This window comes from Anthonomus grandis, chromosome 22, assembly GCF_022605725.1.
Source record: "Anthonomus grandis grandis chromosome 22, icAntGran1.3, whole genome shotgun sequence".
Taxonomy (NCBI): domain Eukaryota; kingdom Metazoa; phylum Arthropoda; class Insecta; order Coleoptera; family Curculionidae; genus Anthonomus; species Anthonomus grandis.
The window spans coordinates 16,100,671-16,123,752 of record NC_065567.1 but is presented as its reverse complement, the minus strand read 5'-3'; the positions used below and the strand labels follow the sequence as shown (position 1 = coordinate 16,123,752).

Sequence of the window (23,082 nt, the reverse complement as noted above, 5' to 3'; positions counted from 1 at the left end):
ATCAAAGAATCGGCTACGAAGGAAAGGACGGAGCTCAAAATCGTAGACTATTCCTTTTTGACTGGCTCGTCGCCTGGTGCGGTTGCCGTCTCGTTAAGTTGTTGAATTTCAAGTGTTCATTTAGATTTTGAATTTATTTAACTGTTGCATTTATTTAATTCCAATCAGTAAGTACCTTTAATAGTTATTATTGGTTTGGGCTTCGTTCGGGGTGCTAAATTTTCGTGAATTTGCTGAAAAATATAAGATTGTCGGCGAATCACCACGTGTACAGTGACTTTGCCTTCAATGGCCGCCATATGTTAAAATTGTGTTGAATTCGCTTTATATTATCGTTTAATTGCCGCATTTTATTTAATCACGTGTTATTAAAGGTTAATTTTTCGGCATATAGTAAATTTTCGTTGGAGAGAAAAACGTGTTTCAGGCCTTATTAATAGTGAATAATTTTGTCATCGGCAAATGCCGACAATGACCAATTAGCGAACTGCATGGAATTTACAATTCACCTGTTGCTTCTATAAAATTTGCTGCATTGAAACACATTTTTATCTCCAAGCACGTGTTTTTTAGTCTAATTCTTTTCATATACGTATTAGTCTTACATTTTCCCTCGACCGCCTAGGAATTTTCAAAAAATTGTGTGGCAGCATTCACGTGGCTTATATAAAGTAAATTTAAGACCAGAATCTAAATTCTAAAAAGGTGAGATATGAAACATTTTTCAAATCTTTTACCTTGCATGATGGAAGCCATGTTGCATGTTGCCAGATCAATTTATCCCCTACAATTTCATATTGTTAAGATAATATTTTTATGGCTATTTTATCCTGGTTTAGTTTTCTCCTTTCTCATTGTCTGGCAATTAGTATTCCATACAATATTTAGATGTATCATAAATTTTTTTTAATATGTACCTCATCTGATTATGTATTTTAACATTTCAATAACCCATTATAATAAAGTCTGATTCTATACTGTAATTTAAATTATAATATTTTTAGCAATTTTGATACTGAGAAGAAGCCATGTGTTAAAATTTGCAATACAAACTATACCTGCAGTCGAACATGTTTTTGCTTCTCGCCACTTGTTCGTTGCAGCTAAAGTTAAATTCTAAAGTGTAAAGCACGTTTTAGTTTAAATTTATATCACATTTTTTAAATTTCTTAAACATGTAAATGCTTTTTTTAAAAATTCATGCATATTTTGTTTGTCTTCACAAAAAATTAAATTTAATGAGTCAAATGGTGTTGCATATTTCAGTTTTGTGCTTGTTTAGTTCAGGGAAGGCTAAAAGAAATTATACATGTGGATTTTTTCATAAATAAGAAAAACAAGCTTGAAATGTAATTTATTCTTATTGGTCGCTCCATAACTGCTAACAGGAACCTTTCAAAAATATCTTTGAGAGCTTTACCAGAGGGTAATATTTTTCTTTTTTAATAACCAACAATGTCTCATTTTTGTTATAAATAAGTATATAATCCAGAGACAAAAGGGTCTGGGAATATATGGTTATTTTTTTGGCTATGTAAGACTAAATGCATGCTTGGCACTGCTATACTTACAAGAAAAAAATCTAACCAATTTGTTTCGTTTTCAGGTCAAAATGGGTAAAGAAAAGGTTCATATTAACATCGTCGTCATTGGTCATGTAGATTCTGGTAAATCTACCACCACTGGACATTTGATCTACAAATGCGGTGGTATTGACAAGAGAACTATTGAGAAGTTCGAGAAGGAAGCCCAGGAAATGGGTAAAGGTTCCTTCAAATATGCCTGGGTATTGGACAAACTTAAGGCTGAGCGTGAACGTGGTATTACCATTGATATTGCTTTGTGGAAATTTGAAACTGCTAAATACTATGTAACCATCATTGACGCCCCTGGACACAGAGATTTCATCAAGAACATGATCACTGGTACATCCCAGGCTGATTGTGCTGTGCTCATTGTAGCTGCTGGTACTGGTGAATTTGAAGCTGGTATCTCTAAAAATGGTCAAACCAGAGAACATGCTCTCCTTGCCTTCACCCTTGGAGTAAAACAACTTATCGTTGGTGTCAACAAAATGGACTCCACTGAACCACCCTACAGTGAAAGCCGTTTTGAGGAAATCAAGAAAGAAGTATCTTCATACATCAAGAAGATTGGTTACAATCCAGCTGCTGTTGCATTCGTGCCCATCTCTGGATGGCATGGAGACAACATGTTGGAAGCTTCCACCAAGATGCCATGGTTCAAGGGATGGAACATTGAACGTAAAGAAGGCAAAGCTGACGGCAAGACACTCATTGATGCTTTGGATGCCATCCTTCCACCTTCACGTCCTACTGACAAAGCCCTCCGTCTTCCACTTCAGGTTTGTTAAATTTTTTTAAATAGTTTTTTTTTATTAACATTTTGTTTGTTGCAGGATGTTTACAAAATTGGAGGTATTGGAACGGTACCTGTTGGTCGTGTTGAAACTGGTATTCTTAAACCCGGTACTGTAGTAGTGTTTGCTCCAGCTAACATTACCACTGAAGTAAAGTCTGTTGAAATGCACCACGAAGCCTTGCAAGAAGCCGTACCCGGAGACAACGTCGGTTTCAACGTTAAGAACGTCTCAGTCAAAGAATTGAGGAGAGGATATGTAGCTGGTGACTCTAAGAACAACCCACCCAAGGGAGCTGCTGATTTCTTGGCTCAAGTTATCGTCTTGAACCACCCTGGACAAATCTCCAATGGATACACCCCAGTGCTCGACTGTCACACTGCTCACATTGCCTGCAAATTTGCAGAAATCAAAGAAAAGGTTGACCGTCGTTCTGGTAAGACCACCGAAGAAAACCCTAAAGCCATCAAGTCAGGAGATGCTGCCATCGTTACATTGGTTCCATCTAAGCCAATGTGTGTTGAATCCTTCCAGGAATTCCCCCCACTTGGGCGTTTCGCTGTCCGTGACATGAGGCAGACTGTTGCTGTTGGTGTCATCAAGAATGTCAACTTCAAAGATGCTGGCTCTGGCAAAGTAACGAAAGCTGCAGAAAAAGCCACCAAGGGAAAGAAGTAGTCCATAGGAAACTGGATTATTTTTTGATATCTACTTTAAGTAAATTACTTATAATTTTTACTGTAACTGAAGTTTTTATTTTTAACTTATGTGATTTGAAATGTTTGTTCTGAACATCAGACCAATTAAAGAAGTTTCCTAACTTTTGTGTTTTAATTGTGTTCTATCCTGAATTTGAAAAACTTAAATATGTTTTGATCATTTATAAGCAAAACTATATTGGCATTGAAAAATGTTGGTTTTTATCAGGAAAAACCCTAAGTATTTGAACTATTTGTGTGACTAAGAATCCTGAGAAAATGTCATTTATTATTTTTCTCTTATTTAAATAGTACAGAAAATTACGTATATTTAATTACAATACTAAAGGCACCTGGATTTAAATAGGGGTTTATTATCAGATTTTACACAATGGGTAAAAGTAGTTTCACACATTGTACAAGGAATGTGATCTCGATTATTTTATAAATGAAGCCTAATAAAAATAATGCACAATTAATTCCTGCAACATTTTAAAATGGTGAAAGTTCTGGAAAACATACATTACAATGAAATAGAAAGCATGGCAACATATTGTATGACACATGTCATCGTATTGACGCGATTTAGGCTTAGACAAGTTAAGAGAGGAATTTCGTAAGATTCTATATTGCACGTGTTGGAATGAAGCCAGCAATCGTGACAGGTATTGAATTTAGTTTTGTTCAAACCATATTTTAAAACTGTTTGTTTTAAAGAATACTCAAAAATAATACAGGTAAATAAAACTGAATTAAATATTACGTAAATGGGTTTTTGATTTATGATATTTGTCTTCTCGGGGATTTTTCTAAATGCGAGAAACATTTATTCGATTATAAATTAATTTCCAAACAAATTTCGCTAAATATTTTTGTGGCTAGCGATTGCAAATAAACAATATTAACTTATGTTTATGATCTCCAACAATAGCGCACACGCTAGTTTCACATAATATTTTTAATATTAAAACGATCTTAAAGGGAGTTGAAATGGTTCTTGTAGAAGACCATACTAAGGAATCATATCCAACGGCCATAGACATAGCCACATTCCAGTCTTTAAAAAGTAAAGTCAAATTTATATCATAAAAACAATTGAGGGACTAGTATTAAGCTCTGAGGTTTACTCGACGATTTCCTAAATAGTTAATGAAAAAAATGTATCAAATCAGTGTAATACCATTTCTCAAACATCAGATAAATAGGTTATCCAGATTATATTGTAATTTTTTACAGTCCTGGAACAACCCAGCTTAGCTTCAGATCATCTGCAAAAAGCAGGTAGTTGCAGTAAGCAAACCGTAACCGTAAACAGTAAACTGTCAATTTTTTCTGTTGGATAGGTTGCACCTGAACCAAAACAACAAAGTTTCATCAATGCCGAATAGGTTAGCAGCAAATATGTTGCTGTACCACCAAATAGGGTGGTACTCTATCAAATACCGAAGAAGTCGGTATATATTGTATTCAACTAAAAATCCTTCTTCAAGGCATCCAACGTAGTAAGGAGGTTTAACTCTAGAGATGCAAAGTCAAAATACAAATCGGTATTGCAACAATAATGAATCTAACAGCGGGAATAGAAAGAAGCAGTTGAAACTTTCAAAAATCTTAGGTTTTCACTAAATTGTTGCTTAGAGTTGCACTAAATATGCAAACAGGAAGATAATTAGTAATAGAGTGTTTATCATCTGACATAAAAAATAGGTTAAAGGAGGCTCTTGTTCCAAATCGAAAAATACTCCTATTTAAAAACAGAAATTGAAGATGTGGTGAAACTATTATGATCATACATAGTTATAAACGTAACTGAAAAGTAATCAGCAAACATATTAGCGATTTCCCCACCTGGAGAAATTATCTTATTTAAAAAAATAAAGGCTGTTGGGGGAGGAACAGAGTTTAATATTAAAGAAAACGCCAGTAACGATAAATGAAAGAAAAGAAACAAATTTGTTTACTCATAACTTAGTAGTAAGCGTATAGTTTTATTTGGTGATGATTAAATTCCTGCAAGTCTTGTTCGTCAGCTTTTTCCGGTCTGTCCCGGCTTTTTGTTGACGTCGTAATTTAACAAATTATGATTTAAGTATATAATAAAACTGAGTCTAAAAAGCTAATAAAACCCAAACTTCCATTTAATATGACACATTGTAGAATAATAGAATACCGCAAAGAAGGAGGAAAGGTAAATGTGAACGTTAAATCCACATATACTGGATGTGCTACAGAAGTAGAAATATTTAAAAAAGGGGTGAAGACCTTAAAGTTATTAGACAAAGCATTGGAGATTCTAAAGACAAATCATGTTAAAGAGGTAAAGATAGCAGATATACGTAAAATAATAAAGTACGTTGAAAATGCTGAATGAAGACGATTTTTACAAGGAGCTTCTCGGGACAACTAATGAAAACCTTACCGAGGATGACCACTTGCTAGAGGGTGAGAATCAAGACAAAATCCAGAATGAATAAGAAAAAAAATTTTAATAATAAATATTTTCAGTTTTGAATTAAGGATTAAAATATGATTATTTGTTTGAATAAAATTGGATAAAGTAAGTTTTGGCATGTTTAATTATTTAAAAAAAAATTGTATGTTACATAATCAAAAAGGCTATATAATCAAAAAATAACGTTCCTGTAAAATTTGAAATTTGAACAAAGCGAGTTTTGAAAAAACGGTCTTCAATTGTAAACGCACCTTTACAACTCAGCTGTTGCATTATTTAATGCTACACTTGGCACCGTTGGTACAACTCTGAAGATTTATCAGGACATTCTTATTGTCAATGTCAAACCTGTCAAATTCACTACGGCTCCGTCTCACTCGGCAACATTGTAAGATTTCGTCCAAGTTCGTAGTCTTGTGTTGTTTCACGAACCGTAATCACGAAGTATCGAATTATTCCGATAGAAAATTTGTTCAAAACAAAGTTTGGAACGTCCAAATAACACTCAATTTAGTGCTAAGTGAACTGTGGAATTTTCAGGAATTTGATATTGAACAAAGTTTACGTACGGACGACGATATGAGAGAAATTCTCTTAAATTTCTGAACAGATATCCCGTGGTTATATCAATTCCTGGAATTATGTGCATCACAGAAGAACATAAGTAGGTGTATTATTTTATTATCTGTTTAAGATAGTCTACACTTTTTTACAAAATGGTATTTTAGAGCTTACCACAACTTTTTCGAATATTTTGCTATACTTTCTAATGTTTTACAGACCCCTCAAATTAAGTTTTTTTTACTTTTATTTACAGTTTTTTATGGACACATATTTTCAACAATTCTAGGTTGTTTATGTTATCAAAAAAAAATTGATTAAAAAAAAAACATTAATGATTCAGTTAAAAAAAAATGAAGTGCACTACATTTAATTGAGTATCTTAAGAATTAATCTGGTAATCATTAAAAAAAAAGTCATACCTACATCCTATTGCATTTTTAGTCTATAGTTGAGTTGACAAAATGATGAGATATATATTTAATAATATTTCAACATGTTTCATTACAAAATTTTAAAGATTTAAAAAAGGATTAAGTATTTTTTATAGGGCAAAATTCATGTTACAAACAATAACAAACATAGTTATGTAGTAAGATTGTAAAATTCATTCAGATAAGTTACTACTAAGGACATTTAAGTAGAAATACACAATAGCATAATTAGGATGGTATCAAGTACTGTACTATATTGTATTGGTATGGTTGCTTTATGGATATGATTGACCTGTTTATGAGTATTTTGATCCTGCATTATGAAATATAAAGCATAGGGATTTTCATCTGCAGGTCTGGGTAAAAATTATTTGGGTATTTTAATGCTCAACATTTGCTTTATTCAGTCTATATATTTACTCAGATTTAATTACCAACTGTCTTTAGCAGGTAATATATATATTTCAGGGTGAATTCATATTGAACAATATATAGTTCCCAGCTCAAATTGTGCACACATTAAAAAACCCAAATCTATAAAATACTTGGAGGTGGTCAGAGCATATTGTAAAAACTGCTATGAACATTTGAAAAATGTATTACAGATTTTATCAATTAAGAACAATAACAAATAAGAAGTTATTATTAATGGTTTACTATTCTTTGGTTGAATGTATGTTACAATATTGTAGTCTGGTGTGGGGAGGCTCTTACAATAATGCAACTTCTTTGTCTTAAAATGTGCCAAAATATATTAAAATAATGTTCCATGAACTAGATCTGTCACAAATTCATTTGTATGTATTGTATTCAGTTGTGTGTATTATTTGTGTCAATTGTGTGTTTATGTATTTTTCAGAAATTCTCATTTGCAGAGAAATAGCATAAGCAAGCAGTTACCTTGCTTCTAAATTCTATAATCTTCATATCACAGTAAAATGCCGAATTAAGAAAAAAAGATGTATTTGATATTGAAGATGATATTAGTAAAAACATGTGTATATTTAAAATATTTACTCTTTTACTCCCTGATGTTGTAATGAGCTTTATTTGATTTTGATAATTCTGGCCACATGTCTTTTTTCTCTCTCCCAGTATCTTGTTGTCTTTTATTTTTTTATTCATTGTATTTGGGAAGAATTGAATTGTTTTTCTTTATTTTAATTAAAAATATATGTGTGTATAGTGTATTAATGTGACCAGAGTTTTTGGTGTGGGCTTAAACACAGGGTATGCTAACCTTAAATAAGGCCTTATTAATTTTAGGATTATAACATTATTGCAGAAATAAATTAAAATGCAATTAAATAAATATATTTAAAAAAAAACATAAAACTATTATAATATCACTTATATCCTTCTCCAAATCTCCTTCTCTTAACTCTTTTTTATTTGCTTTATTATATTGTATACCAGAACATAAATAAGGCCATTTTATTTCCTACCAAGATCTAGGTATTTCATCACTTTCCAATCTATTTAATTTTGTAAAGCAGGGGTGAGCAATCTGCAGCCCTTGCAATTTTTTATGTGACTGCCAAAACATCACTATAAGTGTAGAAAAAATTATATTAATAATAATATGTAACTATTTCAGTTACATTTAAATTTGCGGACAACATAAAAATTTTGATGTTGAAAATAGCCTGCTGTTTAAAAAAGGTTTCTGGCCCCTGGAAGGTACAGTACATTGTAGTACAAAGCCTATAAAATTCTTCAATAAAACTCCAAACTGGTAAATGATTAATATGGTAATAATAATAACTCAATATTAAAAGCACTGCAGATGCTGTCTTTATGAGGAATCTTCTTAATTCTTTGATTGAAGAAAATCTTCTACAGCAATGTTCGATCATCTGTCAAAAGCATTCAATTGTATCACAGAATACAGCTGTAGTTTAATAGGTGTGACTTTCATGTCCAGAGATTTTTAAAAGACATTTTAAGGCATACTATTTTGACACAACTCAGAAACTCTCTCTTCTTCATTTTCATTATTACTGGCTTCTCTTGCTTGGTCTTTTGGGAGAATGAGTAATCAAATCTTGATTGATGTACTGCATAATAGTAACATAATAACCCTGCAGTAGCGCAACATTGTCTATTGAAATGAATTAGCTTGTACAGTGGTGGCCAAAAGTATGGAAACTTTTTTATTTTATATTTTTTTTAAAGAAACCAGGAACTATAATAAAGTTACTTATATTGTGATAAAGTATATATATAATTTATTACCTAACTTAACATATTAATTTGAAATTAAACATTTTATAAAAAGAAATTGAAATAAAATTAATATTTTGTTGGCCAAAAGTTTGGAAAGTGAAGAAAGTTACTTATATAAATTACATCTAAATCAAAATCTGCTAATATTTTGTGGCATATCCCTCCGAATTTATTACTTCTCTACATCTTTGTGGCATAGAATCGACAAGTCTTGCACAGTCTTCACTGGAAATGGCAGCCCACTCAGTTGGCAGTATTTCCCACAGTTGAGCCTTGTTTGAAATCGAATGGTTTCGAATCTTCCTGTCCAAATGATCCCATAAATTCTCTATGGGATTCAGATCTGGGGACTGTGAAGGCCAATCCATTAAAGCAATGCTCTGTTCATTTAACCAGTTTTTCACAAATTGGGACTTGTGTTTAGGGTCGTTGTCTTGCTGAAACAATCATCTCAATGGCATTTCCTCCTCAGCATAAGGCAACATGTTGTTCTCCAATATGTCTTTGTATAGAAAACGGTCCATTATTCCATCAATTTTAACCAGGGGGCCAAACCTGATCGGGAGAAACAACTCTACACCATTACACTTCCACCACCATGTTTTACCGTAGGCATTTGGTATTTGTGGCTGTACCTTGTACCTTTTGGTCGCCGGACATAATGTCTCCCATCACTCCCAAATAATTGAAACTTACTTTCGTCACTAAACAATACAGTATTCCAATTTTGGTGAGACCAGGTAAGATGATCTCATGCAAATTTCAAGAGATCCTTTCTATTTTTCTTTGATATTAGTGGTTTCTTTACAGCAACTCTTCCAAAAAGCCCCACTTCATTTAGCCTTCTTCTCACCGTGCGAGCAGACACAGAAATCCCCATTTCACTCTTTCACTATTTCTCCAGAAATATCTATAGAAGTTTTCTTCTTTCTCTTCTGGGTCATTCATTGATATTCTTTTCATTACCTTCATAGCCCTTTTGGACAACTTTCTTGGTCTTCCTTGCTTGTGGGCTACCGAAACATTTCCTTTCTCTTCAAATTTTTTCATTATTTTTGAAACAGTGCCTTTTAAAATGTTAAATTTTTACTTATTTCAATTTGTTTATAACCCTTCTGGTATAGTTCAACTATTTTACTTTTTAAATCACTAGAGAAGTATTTACACTTAGGCATGATGCCTGTCTTTACTCAAACAAAATCATACAGTTAAACAGCTTGTAGTAAATAATTATTATGATTTTATTAAAGGTTTCCATACATTTGGCCACAGAGAAATAACTCCTCTTTCATCAAAACTAATAAACAACATTCTTTTGCTTTACCTCCATTGGAATTTCTTTATTTGCTGATAAGCTGTTTATTTATATTTTTGAGAGTTTTCGCATTGCAATATTTTTTGCATTTTTTGAAAAAGTTTAAAGTTTCCATACTTTTGGCCACCACTATATAATAAAAATTAAAGACACTAAGTCTCAGTGTCAAGAAAAGTAATAGCCAAAAATATCTTACCTTTATCTTAAAAAAAAAAGAGCTATTAGGTTATTGTGCCTACAACGTTTTTTTTGGAGATTGTTACTTTCTTAAGTCTTTTGGAAACTGTGTGCCTTATTCACAAATTACTGACCTCCCTCCAACTTAAGTACTTAACTACCTATATCGTTTTAATAATTTACTATATTTTAATAAATTATTGTTGGTAAACAAATCATGAGAATTTCAGTGCATAAAATAAATCCCAACTAGTTAGCCTCTGCATTTAATCCATTGTTTATTGGGTGTGTTCTTTCATGGAAGAAAGATTTTTGCTATTTATATTTAATTGGGAGTTTAAGTGATTAACACTTCTATAAATTGACCCTGGTATTCTTTTCATCCTCACAGTTGTAACTAGCAAATATAATCATTAATATCTGGTCAATTGTCATACTAAACTATTGAATCCATGGCAAATCCTCTGCAACACTTAAAAGTAGATACAGTCTTATTTATGACTATCCAGATTTATATGTTGCATATGCAATGTTTTTTTATATTGTAATAAATGAAAACAAAAAAGCCTCCTTTAACTAATATTGAAACAAAATAGTATGTATTAGTAAATTAAATATTCTGCCTTAATTCATCAGTCCATGCTCAGAATTGTGGCATTAGTCTATTAATACAGATATATCAACATACATTTTATTGAAGATATGTCTGAAGGTTTAATTAAGAGAGATTTGAATCTTGTATGTTTTTTTTTTGTGAGACTTTCCCATGTTGCTCTAATTTTGTTTCTAGTTTAAGTATTTTCTAACTTTCTTTAACTATTCCTCAGAAATCTGTTTTTAAAACCATAAACCATTCCTCCTTTTACAAATTGATTCTGTAATGTCCTAAGTAAGCTCTTCTGAAAAAAGTGCTTTTCAAAAAAAAAATAGGTATATAATACATATTTATATTTTTTTATTTTTTTTTAGTTAGTGCTACAAAAATGCATTTATTTAAGGTATTTTAATTGGTAACTTCCGCTTGCAGATTAAGATTTTAGGAACTTCTATACAAGTAATTAAAAATTTTTTTAAATTTACTTCCTAGACAATTTATTTAGCAGTTAATTACTAATTCATTTACAGAATGGAAGAAAGAAAGGTGTATATTAAGCTATAGCAATATGCTTTAGAAGGGAATTGGGGCTCTAAGAATTCATGTAAAAGTTGAGAAATACCACTTTTTTTTAAGTTAAAAAATACAATTGAGGAATAAAAAAATACTTTTAACTATAAGGTAAACCTACAAAATTTGGTTACTGACAAATTCAGGCTTAAAATTAAATATACTTGAGACACATTTTAGTTTGCATTATGGGGACTATTGAACTATATCAATTAAATTATACTAAATGTTCTAATAAAATTACTTTTTATGGACTTAATTATCCAAAGTTTAAATACGTTTTTTACAGCACTACTTTAGGTTGTCACATAAAAAAATATTTCCTTTTACTTACACTAGTAATAAAATATTAAATATTAAATTTTATTACTTAATATTGTCTAGTTAATATTGAAAGTGGTGCTAACTCGGCTAGAGTTAGAGTTGTAAGTCAGTGCTGGTATTGCTTGAACTTCTTTTGTAAAGGTCTTATGGGACTTCTTTCATTGTTAATGTTTGCAGTTTAGTTAGTTCTAATATCTGGCCAATGACAGACATGCAGTAAGTGCTTAACCAAAACTGAAAAGTTCCAAATCAAAATTTGCAAAATGTTACTTATTTTTGGCATACTTGGGTATTCATAATTTTATATTATCTATATATCATAATTTTGTATTAACTTTACAATCTATTGAATCAAATGTGGTATTTGTCAATACAAAAAAAATGTTCTTAAAAACCCCTCTATGGTTAAAACTAAAAAGACTCCCGAGTCTTTTCTAAGAATCTCCTTGAATTTCTCTGATAATAAAATAAAAATAAAATAGAATGTCTTTTATTAACAAAAATTTCAAAAGGTAATAGATATGCAGAGAGGCTTTTAACAATTACCAATAAAGATTTAACCATTAGGCAATAAGAAAAAAAATATCGACTTTCAAATATACTGATAAATTTTAAAATACATGACATTATTTAAAAGCTTTGAGCACAGTATAAAAATTAAAAAAAAAATTACATATCACAAAATTACTACAGACTGACTTATCATAGCTTACCACTTCTGAAGAATTTTCCAAATGATTTATTAGTTAAGATCCTATGTACACGACTGACAAATTTTCAAATGTTAACTGTTGTCTTTATATACAGATTTGATAATCTAGCTGTAAAAGAGGCTAAAAAGGTGCAACAGAAAAATTGTTATTGTCTATCTTTCTATGACAGAAACAGCTACCAAGTACAATAATAGGCATGTGCATGTTTATCTTCAAATATAAATCAGTGGGCATAGTAGAACTAATGCATAATAAACAAAAAGCATAAAGGTGAAGGTTATAATAACATATATACATATATAGAAGGTGTATTCACATCACATATGATTACTTTAATTATATGCAATATTTGTGCACTGTAATGAAGGTGAATATTATTTTGGTATATCATTTGGTTGTTCCTTATAAGCTAACAATATTTTCATAGCCTATTTAAAAACCCTATGGTGTCCCACTGAGATACAATCTATAAACTAATATGTCACTAGTAGGTAAAGTGAAACTAAAACTTTTTATTAAATTTACATTTTATATTTCCAAAGAAATCCACATTGTCATAAAAGTTTGAGTATATAAGTTAGATTTTTATACTGAATACTGATTTTTTTATAGCCTAGTGATAAATGAAGAGATTATTCTCAAGAAAATTTTTATACAGGATGTCCGAAAATTACGGTAAATTTGGTATTACAATTTTGGTGGGTGATTCTACATGAAAAATTAATACAACACACCTCTATACAATTTTTTCGAAAAACTCAAAAGTAAGGTGTTAAAAAAAAACTTTTTTTCTTATTATTTTTAATAACTTTTTTTCATTTTAATCTTTTTATAAATTTGGATGGCAAATTAGTAATGAGGATCAAAATATCTTTTAAAAATGTGCTCTTGTTGCATCATCGTAGAATTAACGGTTTCCGAGAAAAACAACTTTAAACATTTATGTACCTTTAATCAGAAATTTAGATTTTCAAAATTAACAAAGCAAGCCTTGAAATGAAACGCTTTAGTTTCCATGGAAATGAGTTATGACATTGAATTATAAATTTTGACAGATAATATTATCTGCAATTTTGATAATTTTAAAATCATTAGGATTGAAAATAATAATAATAATTTGTATTCCAACGCAAAACTACGCGACATGCATTATTATTATTATGGTGCAGCTGGGGGGAAAATGCGGTAAGAGCACAACGTTTGTTTCGGAATAGAAGAATACCACGATCGCAAATGTTTAGCACTATCCATCAGAGACTAGGAGAATTTAGAGCATTAAAAATTAGTCGACATGATGTGGACTATCCACGAAGAACTCGAACTCAAAGAACGGAACGCTGTGTTTTAAATTAGATTGAGGATAACCCTACTCTTAGCGTAAGATCAGTTGCAACTCAGGAAAATATTCCGAAAAGTGCAGTTCATAAAATTTTACAAGAGCAACTCCTACATCCCTTTCATTATCAAAATGTTGAAGCTTTGAACCCTGAAGATCTACTGGCTCGACTTAATTTTTGTAGGACCATTAGAAATTTTCATAATCATAATCAAAATTTCACACGTTTTATTCTCTTCACCGATAAAGCTGGCTTTGGACATGATGGTTTAATAAACATTCATAATGAGCATTATTGGTGCAACGAAAACCCTCATGTAGTTATAGAACAACGTTTTCAGAATAAATTTTTCCTGAATGTGTCAAAGTCAAAATATACTTTATTTGCTAATTTTAACAAGTTTACAAATCTGTGCTAAAAGCTTCCTAATACTAGTATTTATTTGGTTATACAGGATACAGGACAAAAACAGAATACAGAATCGATTTTGATTGTACATAGAAGCATATTTTATATAATCAAAGAAAAAACCAAAAAAGAAAAGAAAAGGCGAGAACCAACATAAAACAAGAATAATAAAAAAAAAATAAATCTGATCAACAGATATATAATTAATTTTAAATATTAAAATGAGTCGTTAAAATACTTTTCAATGCTGTAGTAAGCTTTTGGTAAGATTAATTTCTTTAGTTCTCTCCTAAACTTTTTAAGGTCAGTAACAGTCCTAATCGGAAAAGGAACATGATTAAATATTTTACGACTAATAAATATAAGAGAGTTTCTCGTAAGTGAGAAGATGCTGGTATTGTTGACGATCATTTAATAGCGCCACATTTTTTTCCGCAAAGGCTAAATGGCGAGGTCTACTTAAACTTTTTAAGAAATGAGTTGCCCAATCTACCAGATGATGATCCCCTTCAAATAAGGCGTGAAATGTGGCTGCTACAAGACGGCGCTCCACCCCATTTCAATGGAGCAGTGAGAGAACTGAAAGATGGTTTAGACCCGGTGGGTTTGTGCAATGGCCTCTCAGATCGCCAGATCTAAATGCTATGGATTTTTTCTTTTGGGGTTACCTAAAATCTCTCGTTTACAAGATTCTTGTAAATAACCGTGAAGAGCTGAGGCAACGGATTATTGACAATTGTGAAATAATTAAACAGAAGGAAGGATTCTAGGAACTCTAGGATTCGTTGGAACTTCCAAAGAAGAATTAATTTATGTATTGAAATGGTGGAGCAACATTTCGAAATTTTTTTATGAAAGTATTTTTGTAAAATTAAATTAGGTGTGTTATCGTAATTTAATTTAACAAATTACCCTTTAACAATGTATGTTTTCAAGGTTTGCTGTGTTAATTTTGAAAATACGAATTTTTAATTATTAAAGGTACGGTTAATGTTTAAAGTAATTTTTCTCGGAAACTGTTAATTCTACAATGATGCACCTTTTTAAAAGATATTTTGATGCTCTTTACTAATTGGACATGCAAAGTTATAAAAAGATTAAAACAAAACAGTCATTTTCCTAAGGTGAAGGACAGCTTAAGCCTTTTGTCATTGACGACTAGCGTCAAATTAATAGGGTGAATACAAAGAAACACTAGTAACATGCATGCAAAATTTGGCGAAAATCAGTACATTTGAAAAAAAGTTATTAAGAAAAATAAGAAAAATAAATATATTTTTTTAACACCCTGTATCTACCTTAATTTTGAGTTTTTGAAAAAATGTATAGAAGTTTGTTGAAATAATTTTTCATGTTGAATCACCCACCGAAATCCTGACGCGTAATTTCCGGACACCCTGTATATAGGACAAATTGTCAACATTTTCTTTATAGTTCGTTATGTATATTGTGTTTGCCAATTTACCTAGTATATTTTTCTTATACCAAAAAAGCTACTATTGACTTCCTTAAGCCCAAACACCTATTTTGTCGCTCTTTAAATGCTTTTTCGCTTTGGCCGGCAGGAAAATCCCCTAATTTTAGATAAAATCCCCGAATTCTAACGAGCGAGCGTCGAATTTCGAAATAGCCGAGGAATCCGAGGAGCCACTAGGGTATTTACAGTATTACCATTAATTTTTTTTGTGCTATAGTTGGAGGAAGACACGGAAATTAACGTAGTTATGACGCAAGCAAATATTAGGAAAATGAACACGCGGTGTATCGAAATAAAGCAAAATTTGCTACAAAACCTAAAAAAAAAATTTTAGCCCAGGATTTAAAATTCTTCGACTTGAGCATGAAAAAAAAATTTCACAAGTTCTCATCAGGATATTGAACCAGGATTTAGCTAGCGATACACAGATTCTGAATCTTAGGACGAGAACTCATCTTTTTCAGATTCGATCTTCACATCCATTATTTGCTTTCATGATTCTTAATACGCTATTTCATCTTTAAATATATTTCTGAGTGCGTTTAAAGGGTTCATTCTCCAAAAATTCTCCGATTTTGCATTGTCGTGAATTTTCCATCACTATCAAAGCCTAATGGTTTACTAGCTACATCTACTAGTTAACATTTAATTGATTCTTTCTCCATAGAGTTTATAATCTGAAATTCTACATTTTCCAGGCTCGGTAACCTAACCAAACCACAGTTCTTATATATCTCTATTGAGCTGAATGACCCAATTTAACAATTGCATATACTGAAAACTTGCTGTGATGTACATACAGTAGACATATATACTGTTAATCATCTAATTTGTGATCCTACCTTGCTTCAAGTCAATAAATATGGACTTCTCTTATATCTAAAATATATTTAAAAAATTTTGAGCTGTACAATCTTCGTCCGTTTCATGCCAAACGAGAAAAAAATGGCCTATTTTTAGGATTTTGGTTTCAATAGTGTTTTTAAAAAACATTGCAACACAAAGTTGGAACTAGACTACTTAATTGGCCAATATTTTCTTACAGATGATCAATTTATCCACCACTTATTTCTAATTTCCCTTACAATTCAATATATTTTTTTAGATGATTATTATGAAAAAAGAAGAGTTATCCTTGTATTAAAATAGCATTAGGATTATGAATTAGATATACAGTATTGGCCATAAGTTGGAACTTTTAAAAATTTAAAATTTTTCCAATGTTTTAAATTTATATTTTATTTTTGTACATCCAATCAATAAACATATTTATAAGTAAACAAAAAAGCATACCAGAATTTCAACCTTATCTTGTTTCAGACAATAAGAAACACTTTAAATTTTTGTGCTGGACGTGCTTGGAACTTTTTATAAAAGATGTATCTTACAGGCAGTCTTTGACACACCAGTGTGCAAGTGGGTTCTTTTTATTTATTTTATTTTGTGTTACCATGCATGGGAAAAGGCAAAGCCTATTCCAGCGACATTTGCCAAAGAATTTTAGATTTTTACAATCAGGGTGTTAGGCATCATAATATTGCTCAAAGACTAAACGTTCCTAAGAACACCGTGTCACGGATAATTAAGAAATATCGTATATTTGGAAATGTGGTACCAGGTAAAAGCACTGGAAGACCTAAAGCCACGACTCCCGTGTAGATAGGCGAATTTTAAATATTTCCCAGAATGACCCATTTTTGTCATCCTCCAAAATTTTACAAAAATTAAATGAAGGTGAGCCTTCCAATATCTCTGCTAGAACAGTAAGAACGCGATTGTGTTCTGGTGGACTTCACAGCTACAGACCTGCTAAAAAACCTTTGCTGCGGAAAAAAAATGTCAAGTTACGCCTACAATTTGTGGATGTCTTAACTGGACTGTACAAGATTGGAAAAAAGTGCTATTCAGTGACGAATCTAAGTTCAATCTGTTTTCCAGTGATGGAATACTTCATGTAAGACGACCGAAAGGTGAAAGACTCAAGAAAAAGTTTATCCGACCTACGGTTAAACATGGAGGTGGGCCAATACATAAAATTGTGGGGAAAATGGATCGATTTATGTATCGGGATATTTTGCGAAATATAATGGAGCCTTACACATTTGAGTCTATACCAGTAAATTTTGTATTCCAGCATGATAATGATCCAAAACATTTGTCAAAATTGGTAAAAGAATGGTTGGACCAAGAAAAGATCACAGTTTTAAAGTGAAAATTTATGGGAACATCTGGATTGCAAAATTCGGGCATCTGGAACAGTCAAAAATGCTGATGAACTATTTCATAAGCTTGTTGAAGCCTGGACTCACATTGACAGACAAATAATTGAAAATTTGATTGAATCAATGCCCAGAAGAATGCAGGCAGTAATTAATGCTAAGGGTTACCATACCAAATATTAATTATAATATGGTTTCAATAAGTTATGTTTTATGTCGCTTTTGAATAAAAATCATTTAGTTCCAAGTATTTTGTACAGCTTTTTTTAAATTTTTATTCCGAACTGCTACTGGTGCTGAATTTTTGTCAACATTTAAATTAATTAACACTAGTTTTTTGTGTACAACAACTTTATAAAAGAAAATAAAATGCTAATTAAAAGGCACTCAAAATATAATAAATTTTCAAAAGTTCCAACTATTATGGCCAATACTGTAGCTAACGAGCCTATATTTATATAAGTGTTTATTGTTCTATAAAATGAACGAATAAAAACACGTCTAGTGTGTTTTTTATAATAAAATAACATTTTTATGATATGTGTATCTGTTTTTTACGTAAACATATCAATTTACTCCTATACCAATGTCATTTACTAGAAATTACACGCCTCCATTATTGTTAACATGTAGCAATTTGAGTACGATCATCTCTTCAACAAAATCGTATGTTATCTCTGGTTTAATTATGCTGTAAAATATAATAACATAGGATTCATCACAGTATTTAAAAAATAGAGTACTCCTAATTTGTGCCATAACAGATGGTAAAAAAGCTTCTTTGCAATTTGAAAATAAATTTTTAAAATTTCTCAAAACTATTATCTTGCAGTACTCCATTAATTCTTTCTAAGGTTTAAATCACCCCAACTCATATTAAGCTTGCGTTCAAGACGTTACAACTTCTTGGTAAAATAAGAAAAGGATGGCCGGACCGTAAACACCCCAAAATACTTGGAACTTAAGGTTCGAAATTCATTGGATCAAATAAAATAAGATAGGCAGGTATATCTCCCTATCCGATAAACAGGTGATAAAATGGTTAGGATGGCCCCCTAAAATGGTGTTTTTATGTCGTCTGGTTCCACGTTATGTAGTTAAATAAATAGCTTTCTGAATTCTAATAGCTTATCTATTCCGATAAGGGTAAATAAACCTTTAAATTTATTTTAATTAAAAGAATAACTTCGTAAATCGTCACATATAAATTTACGAAAACTACATGAATTATTCTGTTAAAGCCAAAAACAATAAAGCACTACCATACATAACTAATAAGCTTCTGAATGCAATTCGCTGAAATAGCAACAGTATATTCTGTATTCGGACTAGGAATAATATGAGCGACCGTTAAGACGGTATTTTTCCCTATGTGTAGGAATACCAATTTTCTTTCTGGTCATTATTATAAACAGCAAACACAACATTTATTCGAATTTTTGGTTTGATAGCATATTGATATAATATAATAATAATATTATTACTAACCATAAAAACATCAGATAACATTGACACCAATAAACAAATTTATCACCAAAATAAATCTTGGTCTGTAAGAAGAAAATCTTTTAAGACTAGCGTTCTACGAATTTTAAGAAACGGGACTTTTCTGTGTAACTCATGCAGTATATATACATACATGTGGGATAAAGTATGTATAAGCTCCACATAAGCATAAAATTGTAGTTAAATTTCCATTTTTGAAATCTGTTTACGTTATGCGTTCCTGCCGATTTTCAGAAGTGATTTATATTTTAAAGGAAACTAGATATACGTATATGTATATTATCTTTTATCACAATATAGCGGATTACCAATTGGGACTTTCTACGAACTTGTACCTTGTATAAATTTTTAATTAGGTTGTGGTTTGAATTGTTCTATTTAATGGGATGTTAGTTAATACATCTTCATACAAGTCAATATTATGGCAAATGTATGTCACTATATCTTAGACTTGTCGATCAATTGATTTAATTTAATTTTTGTATTTTTTTAATGTCTGGATACCCAGTTATGTCAGGTCAATTTGAATGTTATTGTTGTGTTGGGTAAGAGTTCATATTTGGTCGTTCTAATAAAACTGTTCAAATCAATACATCTACATAACTGGTAATACTGCAAGTCAAAAAATGTGAATATAAGACTTTTTAGAATTTTAATGGTTAGTTATTGTTCAGAAAAGAGTTATCAAATTTTGCTGTGTGGTGCTCTCTTATTTTGTCAATGGTAATACACTATAAAATAAGTCTGTTCTTATTATTAGCATCTAATACTAGCTCGTTTTCATATTTTAAGAAACTTTACAGAAAAGGTTTTCTTTTGTGAAATTTTAAATGTAAAAGCGTTTTATAAAATACTTCCAGTATTTGTTCTTGCTGATTATTACAACTGAAATACTGAGTACACGAACTTAATAAATATACCTGGACTGCCAATTCAATGAAAAGTAAATGACCACTACTAGGGGGCCAAATACGTTTAAATAAGGATGGTGATACATTATCCATGTATTAAATAAGGAGAAAGCTATATCGCCTGTTGTAGACAATATACCCAAGCGCCGTTTACAAATCGCCAATAACTAGGCAATCCGCTATACTCACATGTCAAACGTCAGCGTCGTCAACTTCATTACCGTTATTTAATATATTTTTTGTTGGCAACACTGAAAATGTTCAGAGTGACCAACATCAAAAGGACACAACCACTATCATAATTTTTCATTCATTCAATTTATGATAATAGATCATATGCAAATGATATTAAAAGATAAGGTAACCAGTGTGTGAAATTTATTTATTTATTTATTCAAAAAAAACTTTACACAACACTATAAATAGGGTAATAGTAATTACATGTAAAGCCTATAACAGAAAAAAAAACAAACAAAAAACATATTAAAATAATTTCACAACAATAATACTAAGCCTAAGAGAAGAAAAAAAAAGATAAGAAGAAAAAAGTAAAACATGAGTCCTAAACTATGTCCCGATGCTCAAGCAACCTCCTAATTTCCTTAACCCTGATATTAAATATATCTACATCTTCAAAGCCATTTAAGACATTGTTACAAATCCTTAACATATTATTGATTGGAGATGTAGTATTAACATTATTTATATAAAAAAGCTCTTTATTAGCTATTCTTAATCTACTCTTTGGTATCTTAAAAGAAATGTAATCAATTAGATCACAGCTCAAGTATTTAACATTATTTACAATGAAATATATAAAAATGACTGCCTGATTCTGCCTTCTGGTACAGAGCATCTGGAAGTCAAACGTTTCTAACATTGCCCTGTATGACACCATATATGGGTATTCTTTGTACTTTCTGACATAATATAGAAATCATAAAAATCTTTTCTGTACCTTCTCAATCATGTCTGAATGTAATGATGCTTCAGGTGACCAGATAGTAGAGGCATAATACTCCATATGTGGCCTAACAAGGGCATTATAAAGTCTAATGATAGTGCTGATTTTAAAATTTTTACTGTTTCTTGTTACAAAACCCAAAGAACGGTAAGCCTTATTAACCATTTTACTATAGTGACAATTAAATTTTATATTGGTCTAAAAAGTTACTCCCAAATCTCTAATAAAGTTTTTTCTAAGAATTTTGGTATTATCAATATATAGTAGTCTTCAAGAAAATAGTTAACTGTACAAGTGAAAGTGACCACAGCACATTTTTGAACATTAAGGGGCATCTTATTAATCTTAAACCAATCAACCACAGAACATAGGTCATTTTTTAATTTTAAAGCAATAGTTTTAAATAGTTTAAAATCATCAGCATACATCAGACTTACAGATGAGGAGACACAATCAGGCAGGTCATTAATAAAAAGAACAAAAAGCAAGGGACCAAGCTTGCTACCCTGGGGAACACCTGAGGTTGACATATATTGATCTGATAGACAATTACCAATCTTAACCACGTTATTTCTCCCAGATAAATAAGATTTCATAAAATTACAAGCTTTTTTAGAAAAACCAAAGCCAACCAATTTATTTAAAAGCACACAGTGATCTACCTTGTCAAATGCCTTCTCACAATCGGTGTATAGCACATCTAACTGCTCCTTAGACTCAATTGCCTTAGAGATTTGTTCTGAGAGGATACACAGATATGTTTATTAAGTTATTGTGTTTAACATGTTCATATAAATTATCATAGAGATAAATTTAAGAGATGAATAGGCCCATAATTTGATATATAATTTTTCTTGTCCTTTTTATGAATTGGTGAGATCATTGATAACTTTAAGATATCTGGAAAGGATTCCTGTTCAATTGACATGTTGAAAAGATACACTAGGGGTTTTGTTGAAAGCTCAGCACAACCTTTATAGATGTAAGACAGAATTTCATCTGGGCCGTTAGATTTTTTAGGCTTAAGTTTCTAAATAGCATTTATTACATCACTCTCATAAATTTTTTGAAAACAAAAGTGCCCCATTCTTTATTATTTATGTGATGATCGGAACAGCCAGCTGTACTATACACAGACTCAAAATTTAAATTAATAATAGCAGGACATGAAATTTGTAGTTTGCTAGTTTCATAAAAAAAACAAGATATTTTTTATAATTTTGATAAGATGGTTTAGAAAACATTTCTAAGAACTAAAATTGGTATTGAAATGAAATAATTTGCTGATTTGTCACAACAGTTTGGTCAATCTTGATAAATTTTGCCTCCGGATGTTTTGTATATATAAATATTATTTTATTAATTACTACTTCTAATATAATGTATTTATTAAGTTATAATATATAACTTAGTAAATAAATAACATTACATAATTTTTTTGTAGTGTGTGAACTAAATAAAATTTAATTAACATAAAAAGAGCTGTATAAATATACAGCCATTGTTATTTTTTCAGCACAGTTCGTATTCACTTTTTATTGCTGTGTAGTCAATATTTTTAAAATTCTTGTGTTAAATATATTGGGTTTTTGAGGAGCAGATTCATTGAAATTAATCTGGTTCTCTGTGAAAGATTTATTAGTGACAGTAGAGATAAACAGCTTGACACTATATTTGGACCTTTTAAAGGTCAATAGAATATCCAATTAGAAAGTCTGGCTGTTGTAAATCCTGTATTGATTGCACCTTAAATGGTAAAATCCCGCCACTGTGCACTAAAATAGATGATGAAGTAACATTTGACACCAATTTAAT

General features: G+C 30.9%; 2 protein-coding genes across 3 annotated transcripts in view; both read left to right on the top strand.

The window, feature by feature from the left end:
- On the top strand, window positions 1–3,201 carry LOC126749144 (elongation factor 1-alpha). The gene is made up of 3 exons (XM_050458814.1): window positions 1–167; window positions 1,607–2,365; window positions 2,420–3,201. The coding sequence occupies exons 2-3, from the start codon at window positions 1,613–1,615 to the stop codon at window positions 3,056–3,058; spliced, it is 1,392 nt and encodes a 463-aa protein (XP_050314771.1). The 5' UTR covers window positions 1–167; window positions 1,607–1,612; the 3' UTR covers window positions 3,059–3,201.
- Window positions 3,202–5,929: 2,728 nt separating this feature from the next.
- Window positions 5,930–23,082, top strand: part of LOC126749143 (cytokine receptor) — a 51,520-nt gene continuing 34,367 nt past the window's right edge. The window contains exon 1 of one of the 2 annotated variants that reach the window (XM_050458812.1): window positions 5,930–6,194. The gene's annotated coding sequence lies outside the window, so the exon portion shown is untranslated. The remainder of the gene's footprint in view (window positions 6,195–23,082) is intronic. The other variant, XM_050458813.1, reaches the window with a different exon arrangement.